This window comes from Carcharodon carcharias, chromosome 5 (genome assembly GCF_017639515.1).
Source record: "Carcharodon carcharias isolate sCarCar2 chromosome 5, sCarCar2.pri, whole genome shotgun sequence".
NCBI classification, from domain to species: domain Eukaryota; kingdom Metazoa; phylum Chordata; class Chondrichthyes; order Lamniformes; family Lamnidae; genus Carcharodon; species Carcharodon carcharias.
In genome coordinates, this window is record NC_054471.1 from 121,998,437 (window position 1) to 122,012,880 (window position 14,444).

Genomic DNA, 14,444 nt, shown 5'->3' on the forward strand with positions numbered 1-14,444 from the left:
GGGAAAGTGGGGGCTGTACCATTGGGATGGCTTACACCTGAACCGTGCTGGAACGAGTGTCCTCACAAATCGCATAACTAGGGAAGTAGAGAGGGCTTTAAACTAAACAAGAGGGGTAAGGGATCAAGCTTGGGTAGAGGCAGCAAATCAAGGTGTAGAGTCAAGACAGGAGATCAAAATAGTAATATGAGAAATGAGGGTCAGAGAATGGCAGGAAGGGACAGAGAGAAAAAAACCTAAGAATACACCAACAGTCAAGGCTAAGTATTACAAAGGTAACAAAAAGTCAAAACTGAAGGTTCTCTATCTGAATGTGCATGGCACTCATAACAAAGTAAATGAATTGATGACTCACATTGAAGTAAATAAATATGATCTGATAGCAATTATGGAGATGTGGCTACAGGACAACAAAGATTGGGTCCTTAATGTTGAGGAGTACATGACATTCAAGAAGAATAGGCAGCTAGGTAAAGGTGGAGGATTAGCACTGTTAATCAAAGAGGGCATTGGTGCAATAGTTAGATATGTCCTTGGTTCAGGAGATCAGGATGTTGAATTGGTTTGGGTGGAGAAGAGGACTAGCAGAAGAAAAAAGTCATTAGTGGGAGTGGTCTACAGGCCCCCTAACAGTAGGACAAAGTATTCAAGAGAAAATATTGTGTGCTTGTGATAAAGGGATGGCAATAATCATGGGTGATTTTAATCTACAGATAAACTGGAAATATCAGATTGGCAGTAGTAGCCTGGATGGAGAGTTCTTAGAATGCTTTCCAGATAGCTTCTTAGAGTAGCATGTTCTGGAACCAACCAGAGAGCAGGTTATATTAGCTTTGGTGTTGTGTAATGTGACCGGATTAATTAATGACCTCAGAGTAAAGGCACCCCTAAGAAGCAGCGACCATAACATGATTGAATTTTACATCCAGTTTGAAAGGGAGAAGAGTGGGTCTAAGATTAATACCTTAAACCTAAATAAGGGCAACTATGTGGGGATGAAAGCTGAGCTAGCTGAAGTGAACTGGGAAACTAGGCTAGAGGATAGATCAATAAAGAAGCTGAGGCAGACAATTAAGGGGATATTCCAAGGTATTCAGAATAAGTATATTCCTATTACAAAGAAAAATTCTAAGGAGAGGACCCACCATCTGTGGTTAACTAAGGAAAGCATCAAACCTAAGGAAAAAGCATACAACTCCACAAAGGTGAGTGGCAGGACAGATGATTGGTCAGAATATAAAGAACGGCAGAGAATGACTAAAAGGTTAACCAGGCGAAAGAAATTAGAGTGTGAGAGCAAGCTAGCAAGAAATGTAAAAATGGATAGCAAGAGCTTCGACAGGTATTTAAAAAGGAAAAGAGTAAGTAAAGTGAGTGTTGGTCCTCTAGAGAGTGGCAGGGGGAATTAATATCAGTTAGTAAGGAAAAGGTGGAAGAAATAAACAAATATTTTGCTTCTGTGTTCATTATAGAGGATAAAAAAACATTCTAGTAATAGCTGCAAATCAGGAGGTGAAAGGGAGAGAGGACCTTGGTGAAATTTAAATCACTAGGGAAACGGTACTGAGCAAATTGATGGAGCTGCGGGCTGACGAGTCTCCAGGTCCCAATGGGCTGCATCCTAGGGTCTTAAAAGAGGTGTCTAATGAGGTAGCCGTTGCACTGGTGTTAATTTTCCAAAATTCGCTAGATTCAGGAAAGATTCCATCAGGCTGGAAAGTAGCAAATATGACTCCTCTATTCAAGAAGGGAGGGAGGCAGAAAACAGGAAACTATAGGACAGTTAGCTTGACGTCTGTCGTGGGGAAGTTGTTAGAATCAATCATTAATGAGGTTATAGCTGGGCACTTAGAGCTCAAGACAATCGGAAGAGTCAGCATGGTTTTGTGAAAGGAAAATCATGGGGAGAATTTTTCCTGTGGCGTGGATGAGGTTTCCTGAACAACTCGAAGGAAAAACGCAAAGGCCGCTTGGGCTTTTCAGATGCCCGCCAACCTTAAGTTTGGATGGGCAGCGTTCTCAGCTAGTTTAATTACTTTCTTAAAGGCCTTAATAGGCCATTGACATTTCAGCAGGCGGCAGCCACCTCCGGTGCACGCCCGCCAAATGAAATATCGAGATGACATGCAATAACGTCGGGATGCATGCCCAAAGTCATCGAAAATGCCCGCATGCCAACTAGAAGATTTAGCCTCATGTTTAATCAATTTATTGGAGTGTTTTAAGGAGTAGCGTATGCGGTGGATAAAGGGGAGCCTGTAGACGTACTGTGCTTGGATTTCCAAAGGGCATTTGATAAGGTGCCACATCAAAGGTTATTACAGGAAGTGAAGGTGCATGGTGGAGGGGGTAACATATTAACATGGGTAAAAGATTGGCTGGCTGGCAGAAAGCAGAGAGTAAGCATAATTGGATATTTTTCAGATTGGCAGGATATGACCAGTGGAGCCCCAAGGGGTTTGTGCTGGGGCCTCAACTTTTTATGATTTACATCAATGACTTAGATGAGGGGAGTGAAGACACGATAGCCAAATTTGCAGATGACTCAAAGATTGATAGGAAAGTATGTTGTGAAGTGGACATGAGGAGACTGCAGTTGATATAGGTAGGTTGAGTGAGTGGGCAAAGATCTGGCAAACGGAGTTCAATATGGAAAAATGTGAAGTTGTTCATTTTGGCAGGAAGAACAAAAAAGCAGAGTATTACTTAAATGGAGAACATCTGCATAATTCTAATGTGCAGAGGGATCCAGGTGTTCTCGTACATGAGTCACAAAAAGTTAGTAAGCAGGTACAGCAAGTAATTAAGAAGACTAATGGAATGCTATCTTTTAATATGAGAGGGATTGAACTTAACAGTAAGGATGTTATGCTTCAGTTGTACAGGGCATTGGTGAGACCGCTCCTCGAATACTGTTTTGGTCTTCTTATTTAACGAAGGATGTAAATGCATTGGAGGTGGTTCAGAGGAGGTTTACTAGTTTGATACCTGGAGTGGGTTTTCTTATGAGGAAAGGTTGGACAGACTGGGCTTGTTTCCACTGGAGATTACAAGATTGAAGGGTGATTTGATTGAAGTATACAAGATCCTGAACGGCCTTGATAAAGTGGACATCAAAAAGGACCTCTTGTGGGTGAGTGCAGAACTAGGGGGGCACTGTTTTAAAATTAGGAATTGCCCTTTTAGGACAGAGGTGAGGAGAATTTCTTTCTCTCAGAGGGTTGTGCGACTTTGAAATGATCTCCCTCAGAAGGTGGTGGAGGCAGGGTCATTGAATATTTTTAAGGCAGAGGTAGATAGATTCTTGTTAGGCAAGGGAATCAAAGGTTATCAGGGTTAGATGGGAATGTGGAAATCGAAACACAAGAAGATCAGCCATGAACTTATTGAATGGCGGAGCAGGCTCGAGGGCCCAAATTATCTACTCCTGTTCTTATTTCTTATGTTCTTATGTTCACAGTGCACTGCACACAATATTTTGGCAGGCTGTGGAGGTGGCAGAGCTGATCAACATGAAAATGGTTGTCAGGTCCTGATTACAACATAGAATTCTCATTTAAATATATTTATTTGGCCACTGCCAGTTTTGAGATAGAGAAATGACCATTTCAGGCTATAAAAGTCAAACTGGACTGACTTCCAAAGGAAAGTCACCAAAAATGGGATAGTGACAAGGTGAAAATCATTCCCTGAACATATTGTGCTACATACTCAGCCCTGGACATGCATGGATACATTCTGGGCTGCGTGTTAATGTGCTTTGTAAAGACCAAAGGGTCTGCTTTCCAGATGCCAGTAATTTTCATGTTGGCTTAGTGCTAGATAGAAAATAGTGCTCTTGGTCTGATAAGTGCCACATTGCACTTTCTACCATGGGGTTTAGGTCAGTGATGAGCACAGACCACAACTGAAATAAAACATCAATCTAGTCTATTACTGAGGAAAGGGCTGAATCACCTTAATTTATTATTGCTGAAAAAAAGAGACATGTCAAAGCTTTTTGCTTTGCACTTATCAGAACACTTTGCAAGAAACCAATATTCTTGTATCCTGATGAGTGCAAGTCAAAGAGCTTTGCCATGTCTCTTTTTTCAGCAATACTCAAGTTCTGTACTACCAAACAATGACTTAATTTATGTAGGTGTGTAATTTCTCTACATTCTGCACTCCTTGCACAATGATTAGTAATCACTGAAATATGAATAAACAACCACTTGCATTTATATTTAACATAAAAAAAGTCCCAAGACGTTTAATAAGGACAACTCCAATTAAAATATTTTTGACACTGAGCAACACAAGGAAATATCAAAACACATGACCAACAGAGTTGGCCAAAGAAATGGTTTTTAAGGAGCATCTTAAAAGAAAAGAGGGAAAGATAGAGGTGCAGATTGTTTTATGGAGGGAGAATTGAGAGATCACAAAGCCTTATAGGGCTGGAGGAGTTACAGAGACAGGGAAGTGAACGGCATTAAAACGTGGATGAGGATTTTAAAATTGAGGTGTTGTTGGATCAGAAGGCAATGTAAGACACCAAGCACAGGGGTGATGGGTGAATGAGACTTGGAGAAAATTAAGATTTAGACAGCAGAGTTTTGGATGAGCACAAATTTATTGAAGGTGGAACATGGATGGCCAGGAAAGCATTGGAGGTGTCAAGTCCAGAGGTCACAGGTGAGGGCTTCATGAGCAAATGAGGGAGGGTCAGAATCAAGTGATGTTACAGAGGTGGAAGTAGGAAGTCTTAGTGATTAAATGAAAATTTGATTGTAAGGTAATTTTTGGGTCAAACATAATACTAAGGTTACAAACGAGTTCTGACAAAAAGCCACTGATCTGAGAATTTAATTCCGCACTTGAGAGGGTAGCTGGGAGGTAGGGGAGCCACAGAATCAGGATGAGAGGGGATTTGTAGTGTCTGTCAACTTCATGATGCAAGGTAATTCACTTAGCAGCAGGGCCTTCCCACCCAAAGACCAATTGAGGCTCTTAATTGGCCGAATAATGGCCTGTGGGGAGACCAGCCAGTAAAAGCTGGCGTTCTCCTTTTACAGATTCATTGCGAGAGGTCTCTCATAATTGAGCAGCATGTGCATTCCCACCCCTTCCCTCACCCTCCCCCTGCATAAAGCCCCACCATCCTCAACAATGACTACCCCCCCCCACCCCCCCACCCTCACACCACTTGCCAGTCAGGCGGACCCTATTGAGCCACACATATTTTCCTTAATTCTTCAGTCTCTTACATAAGGCCGGCCTGGCCAACTGAAGTCCTATCAATGACCAACGCACCCAGTGGCGGTACTGAGGCTGAACAGTCACCGACCTTCCGTCAACTCTTGGAGGTGGGACTTGGATGGTAACCTCAACACCAGGCAGTTAACTATTGGATGGCCATTGCATCAGGGATTCTGAAAAGGGTCGCAGTGGATTGCCCCTGGCTTTCTGGCTGCAGCGGTTTAATTCACCCATTAACTCTGTTTCTCTCTCCAAAAATGCTGCAGACCTACTGAATATTTCCACAATTTTCTGTTTCTAATTCAGGTTTCCAGCATCTGCAGTATTATGCTTAGTATGTATTCTGTGTTCTATGTTATTGACCCAAACCTTTTATTTAGGTTCTCAATATAAATATAGAATTGATGATCATGTTAGTTAAATAAAACTAAAATACTGCAGATGCTGGAGATCTGAAAGAAAAGCAAAAGGTGCTGGAAAAACTCAGCAGGTCTAGCAGCATCTGTAGAGGGAGAAAAACAGACCTAACATTTCCAGTCCAATACGACTCTTCTTCAGAACTGAAGAGAGGTAGACGTGTTTTTACGCTGTTTAAAAATGGGGGATGGGGGTGGAGTGGAACAAAAGGGAAGGTCAGGGGTGGGTTAGAGGATGGGGGAAATTAAATGGCAAAGAGGTTATGGAACAAAGGCAAAGGGAGTGGTAATGGTTGTAGTAAAGAAACAAAGCATAGGTCTAGACTTAATGTTAACAGCAGAATAAAGGTCAGCTCAGTCTGGAAGCAAATACAGACTGACACTTGGCAAAAGATAAAAGAAAAATGAAGGACAGAGTGTATGGTCTAAAGTTTTAGAACTCAATGTTGAGTCCAGAAGACTGAAAAGTGCCTTATCGTAAGATGAAGTGCTATTCCCCCAACTTGTGTTGGGCTTCACTGGAACATTGTAGCAGATCAAGGACAGAAATGTCAGCATGAGAGCAAGATAGTGAATTGAGCTGACGAGTGATCATGTTATCATGCTGTTACCTGTTTTAGGTCTAGAGTGATGGTCACATAATGGTATTCCATTCCATTTTGAATGCTGGGGCTTTGCCACCATCTGTTCGTGCCATCAATTGCATTTGTTATCGGATGCCGTTCTGTAAAGGAAATTGGGATGACACTCAAAAACTGTGTAAAATATGAGTTTAAACAGGCTTATTTTTGATGGAGGCCATTGTACGCAGCTCATTAAAATTTCATGAACTGGTACAGAAAATAATCAAAAGCTAATGGAGTGCTGGAATTTGTATCTAGATAGAGTAGATGTTATGCTACAGCTATACAAAATCCTGGTTTGCAATACTATGAGCAGCTCTGGGCACTGGAAGTTAGGAAGGATACATTGGCCTTGGAAGAATACAGTTTAAATTTACCAGAATAATACCCAGAGGCCAAGGATTAAATTACAAGACAAGATTACACAAACTAGGGTTGCATTTCCTGCAATTTAAAAGATTAGGAGTGATTTGATCAAAAGTTTTCAAGATATTAAGTGCAAAGAATAAGATTGATATGGAGAAACTATTTCTGCTGGTCAGGGAGTCTAGGACTAGAGGATATGGTCTAAATGTTAGAGCCACTGTAGGAGTGAAATGAAGAAACACCTCAACACTCAAATGAGTGGCCGATGTTTGGAATTCTCTTCTACAAATAATAATTGATGTTGGATCAATTGTTGATATGCAATCTGAGATTGATGTAGACTTTTGTTAACTAAAATGTATTAAGTGAAATGAGGCAAAGGCAGGTATATGGAATTAGATCACAGACCAGCAGTCATCTCATTGAATGGCAGAAGAGGCTCAAGGGGCTAAATGTCCTACTCCTGCTCCTATGTTACAAATATATAGATGATGAGGAGGAAGAATCCTTGAGGAAGAGGAAGGATCACTGATGAACTCCAGATGTGATATTGGGAAGAGAAGCTGTTACTGGAGATGCTCTGGCAACAATTGGATAAGTAGGGTTGAAACCAAGCAAGAGCAGCATCATGGAGCTGAACAATGGAGGACAGGTGTTGGAGGAGGATTCTGAGGTTGCAGGCTGCAGAGAGGTCAAGGAGAAGGCATAATGCATTATATACACAAACACAGGGAATATCATTCATGACTTTTGATGGGGCAATTTTGTGTGCTGTTGGAATGGTGGAAACCTGATCAGGGAGTTGTTACAATGGACTCTAATAGATTAGCAAAATGACTCTCGTTATAATTTAGAATTGGATTAGAATTATCACAGATGGGGATGGGGATAGAAATAGTATCACCATGCCGAAAGATGGGTAAGATGTAATAACATTTAAATTTGCTGGTTACTACCAGGAGTACGTCCAGGAACCGAATGAAAAAGGAGTTATTTGCTGATACCTTCCTTTACAGACTTGCTACCAGGCTACAGACAAGGCTACAGTGCAGCCAGGGGCTCTTTATGACAGAAAAAAATGGAAACTCAAATGCTTGCATTATAATAATGAAAATCATGTTACCGTGATCCAAAATATTGTGATCAATATTAAACCATCAGATATAATTAAATATATCTGTGATTCACTTGCAGATCCATTTTTGTTATAGTGATCAATTTTAGGTTTTGAAATAGTTGTAAAATAATAGTTCATTCAAACATCCAAACTAAGTAATTAAAATTTACCAGTTTCAGAAAGAAGAAAAAAACCTTGCTTCCTACTCTTAAGCCAAATCCCCATGTATAAGTTAATGAGTAAGAATAGTCTCCCTCCTTTCCAAATAATTACAGAGAACACCATTAGTCTATCCAACAGGAAAAATCCCAGACAGTAGTAATTTAAAAAATAAACAATTCCTTGAAGTCTGTCTCCATAAAGAATCTGCCACATACCCTTCGGATTTCCACTGCTCAAGTCACAGACTCTGCACTGTGGGTTCCTAAATGGTCGTCCAGGAACATGTTCTACCAGTTTACAATACATTTCAGGCCCATTTTGACCACAGGTGGCATTGGTACTGATTTCAGCCATAGTGGCAAGATTTAGCACAGCAGGAAACAACCCTAAAAAGAACAAAATAAATTATGTTAAAAGGCAGCTTCTCAGCATAACTTTTCATTTACTACAACTGAAGAAAAATTTCAATGATAAGCAACACTTTCTTCAGGACATTACACATTTTGGTGCAATATTGCTTCTGCTTCAAACGATTTACATACGATATGCAGGAAATTGTTAAGCATGTTCTTAAATAATCTTATACATTTAAGTTAGGCGATATTTAACAGATATATTTTATATACTTGCTTCTTGATGACAGTTGCATTATTTGATAGGTTTCTTTATATTTCATGTCAATGCTGCTTTCTTAAGAATTCCATAGGGGTGGATTTTACAGGGATTACCTGCAGCCCTCCCCCCTCCCCACAACCAAAAGGACCGTCGGCACTGCACTGATCAGAAGGGGGAGGATTTTGGAGGCTCGGGGTGGGATAAAGCAGGGATTCGAACTTGGTGGGGGGGGGGTGGGGGGGGTGGTGGAGGGCGCAAGCACCCAATGGGCACCAGGTCAACCCAAAGGAGGCAGTGAAAACTGTTGAACTGCTCGCCTTGCCTCCACCTTCTCCTACCGCAGATAAAATTATGGTGGAGGCAGAATAAGGCATTTAAGTGACGATTAATTGGCCACTTAAGGGCTTCAATAGGCCCAAGGGCTGCCAGACTTGTTGCCCACCTAACATAATATGGGAGAGAGGTCAGGCCTGGGCAGGTAGGTCACCTGTTTTATTTTACAAGCCCCCACCACTCCTGCCTTCAAATATGCTGGCAGGCATCATAAAATTCACCCATAGAATATGCTAAATCTTCACCCCTTTGTATTGTTTAGTAATTATTCTTACCAATTTGCACTGATTTTTAAACATAGAAACAAAATAGATTATTGGATTTCTTTTTTTGCAAGCAATCTGTATTACCTAACTAAAATAAATACTCTGCATTTTATGAAGATTCCAGTTTCATGCTTTGAAGGTGGAAAAAAGTGACTTTCCTGCACTGGGAGCCAAGTCCAATCTGGCAGCATTCAATGAAAACTGAGATAGAATATAATGTTGGTACTATGGCTGTTTGTGCTCGTACCAGGAATAATGGCATCACCTCAAATGTAGCAGATGTTGTTTCTATTGGTGTAGCAAGTCGAAAATTTTGGCCAATATGTTTTTAACAGTTTTGGAATTTGTTGCCAGCTGCTTGTACAATGCCTCAGACATTCAAAACATGATTACATAGAGCTCACAGCATTAACAGAAATAATCCCTGTGCTCTTGGCTTTCAGTAAAGATCAAAATTTTTTTTAAAAACGCATTAGTAAATTTATTTGAAAAATTAATCACGGCTGACCTCTGCAAATTCGAAAAGAATTTTAAAACAATTTGGGATTACAGATCAGCAAAGATATAATATACTTGTTACATATCAGTGGGGGAGGATATAATTTATGGGATGCCCTGGAAAATTGAACATTAGTATTCTGTCCTCTTACTTCAAAACAAAACTGCACAGAGAAAGAATTTGCATTTGTATAATACCTTTCACATTTTCTGGACGTTCCAAAGCATTTCACAAACAATAAGCATAGTCATTGTTATAATGTAGGCAAACACAACAGCTATCTGGCACACAGCAAGATCCCATAAACAACAAGATAAATAACAAGTTACTCAGTTTTTGGAAAGGTTTTTGAAGAATAAATGTGAAGACTCCTCCCCTGGAATTCTTCAAACAGTCCCATGCAATTTGCCCTTTTAAGTTTTTTTTTGTTGTGTGTGACTGGTTCATTTAAGTGTGTGGGCTCTTTAAATTGTTTTGTGCTGCAGTGCACATGTGCTAACTTAAAGGATCTGACTTGTACACAGCCAGCACAGGAATTCTTGGGTTGCTGTATGGCCATGCAGCAATGCAGCTTAAAGGGAACATTCCTCTGGGATCTTTTACATCCACTTTAACAGATGGACAGGGCCCCAGTTTAACATCATGTCCAAATGATGGCATCAATGCAGTATTCCCACAGTATTACACTGAAGAGTCAGCCAAGGTTATGTTCTCAAGCCCCTGGAGTGCAGTTTGAACCATGAACTTCTGGTGCAGAGGTGCAAGTGCTACTACATGTCCTGAACCAAACAAACACGTTGAAAATAAACTGAAGGCCCCCAAAGATAAATTATCTATTTATTGCAGCTTTGGAGTTAATAAAACAATGTGCAAAATGTCTTGGTGATTGTTATGCTGAAATTAAAGCATAACATTTTCTTCCTAAAGTACATTTATTTACTGCAGTAATTGTAGCTGAAAGGAACGTAGCAACTTATGATGTTGTATCGTATCATGTGACAGTGTAAACAAATTAGCTCTAAGCACGGGAAACCTTAGAGTGCAAGTTTTTCTTCTAGTTGTGGAGCTTGATGGAAGGATGTAACTGCTGCTGCAGCCTGTAAATAAAGTTCAATGTTTCTAATGAGAAACCTGTCTGGAAGATCAAGTCCATAACATTTACACATTGCAATCTTTGAATAAGTTTGAAATCTGGCAAAATGATAAAGCTATTACTTTTCCAAATAGTAACATTGACCAAGGATCTTTCTTTTTCTTTCAACTATATTTCAAATTTTAATTCTGAAAAGAATACACAAAACAGTTGGAAACCAAGATGAGACCAGGACCCCATCACATACTGACCTAATGCAAAAGAATCAAGGTACCCATAATTACTGTAATTGCAAGAACTCTTGATGCAGTCCTTGTGGAACAGATACCTGGCAATGGTGGTCAAGTGAGGAGACCTCCCCGACTCTTTAAACTTTGCTTTGGTTAGCAGCAAAATTTGACTGCAGGCACATCTCAGCACTTGCACAAAGATATCCCACCAAAAGAGGTTCAGAACTACAATGTGATTTTCCTCCTAATTCAACGAAAGATCCACAAAAAATTGTGATACGCATTTTTAAAAGAGACAAAATAAAGTTATCCGTTAATTTAATAACGCAGTTGCACAAAATGTAACTGACACTAAGGCTAAAACAGTAGCTGGAATTTTCAAGTCCTCCCCCCACTGCCCGCTCGTGGCAGGTTGCCCTGCAGTGGGGCCGGCAAGCCATCGAAATCTCCGTTCACATCAGTGGGACCAGAAGATCCTGCCGGTGTAAGGGGCTGCAAAATTCCAGCCAGTGTGTTGGAACAATGGGCGGGATCTTCTCCTCACGCCATAAGTTCCTTTGCGTGGAGAAAGCGGGAGTAATTTGCACCGCAGAGCGGGGTGGGCTTTTATGCGCAATCCCCACTTCATTATTTATGCATGTGCGCAGTGCATTGCAGATCATAATGACTCGTTATGCAAAAAGATTTTTCCTCACATTGCCTTTGATTCTTTTGCCAATCACTTTAAATCAGTGCCTTCTGGTTCTTGATCCTTTCAAAGGGAGCAGCTACTCTCTATTTACTCTGTCCAGATCTCTCATCATTTTGAACACCACCATCAAATCTCCTCTGAACATTCTCTTCTCCAAAGAGAACAACCCAGCCTCTCCAATTTATCTACCTAACTGAAGTTCCACATCCCTGGAACCAGTCTTGTAAATCTTTTCGTCTCCCTCTCTAAAGGCTTCACATTCTTCCTAAATTGTGCCGTTGCTCTCAGGGTAACCAAGTAATGAATTGCTCTGTGATGTTCTGTGCCCCTACCAGAGAAATAACTAAGCGTCATAGTGCATCTGCCCATAGCAATGTAACTGAGATTAAGTGTGAAAATGTCCCAGATTTGCACTAAGTGCGGTAGTGGGAGGGTAAAATGATGTTTAACTCTCCAGCTGCAATGGCAGCTTTTCATGCTGTATTGTCCCAAACACACCGGATTAAGTATGCATTCCCAGGAAACATGCCATTTCCATGGCGGGCGGGCTCTCATTCGTCGCCATGCCATCACCTCGCTGCTTCATCACACCAGGCGCCATATTTAAAGTGCAGCCATGTGCACACCTCTCAGTGCTTCCAGCCCAGGACTGCTGTACAGAAAACATGGCCCTGAAAGGCAAAACTGTAGCCCCCAGGTTCAATGATGCATCCCTCGAGCACCTTTTGGACTCAGTAGAGGCCCGCTGTGATATCCTGTATCCCAGCTCTGGCCACAGGATGGGCAGCAACCTCACAAATTCAGCTTGGGAGGTGGTGGCAGTGGCAGTCTGCACCAATGTCCAGCAAAAGAGGACAGCCACCCAGTGCCACCACAGGATGAATGGTCTCATCCATTCCACTAGGGTAACTCATTTTTCTCATCACTCTTAACTCACACACTCACAAATCCATCATACATCCACACCTCAAAGAACAACATCACTAACTCTAACACACACCCTCACATCTCCATCAGGCTCATATCCTCTCGAGCTCACGTCCTCATCCTGTCCATGGTTCCGCTCACTACACAAACATTCCACGCTGTGCCATATGTTCTGCTCACACTCTCTCCATCTGTTTCCTTTGCAGAAGAAGCCCACTCACATCAGCAGGAAGAGGTCCCAGGCTGGGGGTGGGGTGGCCCACATTAGGTCCCTCACTCACTTTGAGGAGCATGTCATCGCACTGACTGGTGAGGACGGTGGACTATGCCTGCGGTGATGGTGAAGTCAACAGCAAACACCCTCATGAGGATCTTGCACAACATCATCCCTCTCTCAACACAACTGTGTGTGCTCTCTCTCCTGCTTTTGACTCTGCTGCCATGCACTAATTATCTCTACTTTGGTTCACAGGGAGCTCTGCCAAGCCAACGACACCCTCAGCCAGCCAGTCCCTCAGCTCCAACCACATACTCACCTCCAGCCGAGAGGATTCCTCCTCCATTGAAGAGCTGGAAATTAGCAGCCTGGAAGACCCGTGAGAGCACTTACCCACACCCTGCACTGTGCAGAGACACACACCTCGGTGGGACCTAAATCTAGAGCAGGGTGGAGTTCACAATCTGGTGGTCACTGCATGGACACAGCAGGAAGCAGGCTCATGTGAGCTCCTCGGCACTCAAATGACTGTTGGGGATCAGGCATCTGTGAGAGCTGAATCAGATAACAAGCCTCTGGATTTGGCCTTCCAACTCATCCTGCAGAGTCAGCAGAAGGCATGGAAACATCACACAGAGCTGTCAGAAGCCCTCAACACGGTGGTACACGCGTAGGACTGTGTCCACCTTCTCTCTTATGAAGTGGTGCCCACACGTACCTGTATGGAGGTCTCCACAAGAGGGAAATGGGGCGCTTTGACATCCCTCCAGATGCTCCTTCCCTTCAACGAACCAGGCTGGGGCCCCTGGGCACCCGAAGAGAACGGTAGCTGGACAGCCCTGGGTCATCCACTCAGGAATCTCAGAGGCTGTCCTCTTCCTCCAAGTCCCCTTTGCCTGTGAGCCCCTCAACATCATCTTCTGTCACCTCAGAGGGAGCAGCTGGCCTACAAGTGATTCTGGAGGGACAAGTGTTTGTGTGGCAGAAACTTTTGGAGCCTTGTGCAAACATTCTCCCATGCACACGGATCCTTCACGTATCATACTCACCTCAACGTCCTGAGCATTTTGAATGCTGCCTAGTGGGGTTTGTTTTCATCTGAGCTGACCTGCATCTCTTCCCACCTAAAGATCACACTCCCATGTAGCATTGTCGTTTCACTTTCAATTTGGACAGCATGGTCTGGATTCACTTTTTTATCAGCTCTTCCCCTCCCCCATTTCCTTTCCCTCATCACTGTTGACCCCCCCGGCATTATCTTCCACCTCCCCTCCATGGCCTACCAGGCACATCCTTTTTCTTTTGGGGATGTCCAGGTGAACGTACACGTTCCCTTCCCACCCAAAAATCCCACCCCCATCCACATTAACCTCCCTGACCTCCTCCTTCCCACCGCCACAGTCCGTGTTTAGCCCCAAGTCCCTACCAACCACCTTCGTCATTCTTCTACCACTACCATAGAACTCTCACCCTTCCAGTATTCCACCTCACTCTGCTCTCGGTCATTCTCACCATTCCTTCATTCCACACCCAGCCTCAGTTCACTTCCCAGGAGGCAGCCATGGACTCATGAGAGACCTCCCTTGCACGTTCACCTGGACATCCCCTCCTCCGCTTCTCCAATTGAAACCCCTTACCCTTTTGGAAT

The 14,444-nt window shown here is 42.6% G+C and overlaps 1 protein-coding gene across 2 annotated transcripts in view; it reads right to left on the reverse strand.

The window, feature by feature from the left end:
* Positions 1 to 14,444, reverse strand: part of lama2 (laminin, alpha 2) — a 588,604-nt gene that overhangs the window by 445,350 nt on the left and 128,810 nt on the right. For both annotated transcript variants that reach the window (XM_041187590.1, XM_041187589.1), the window contains exons 2-3: positions 8,141 to 8,311; positions 6,269 to 6,381 (exon numbers count right to left, since the gene is read on the reverse strand). In XM_041187590.1, the coding sequence (XP_041043524.1) occupies positions 6,269 to 6,381; positions 8,141 to 8,311 (284 nt within the window). The remainder of the gene's footprint in view (positions 1 to 6,268; positions 6,382 to 8,140; positions 8,312 to 14,444) is intronic.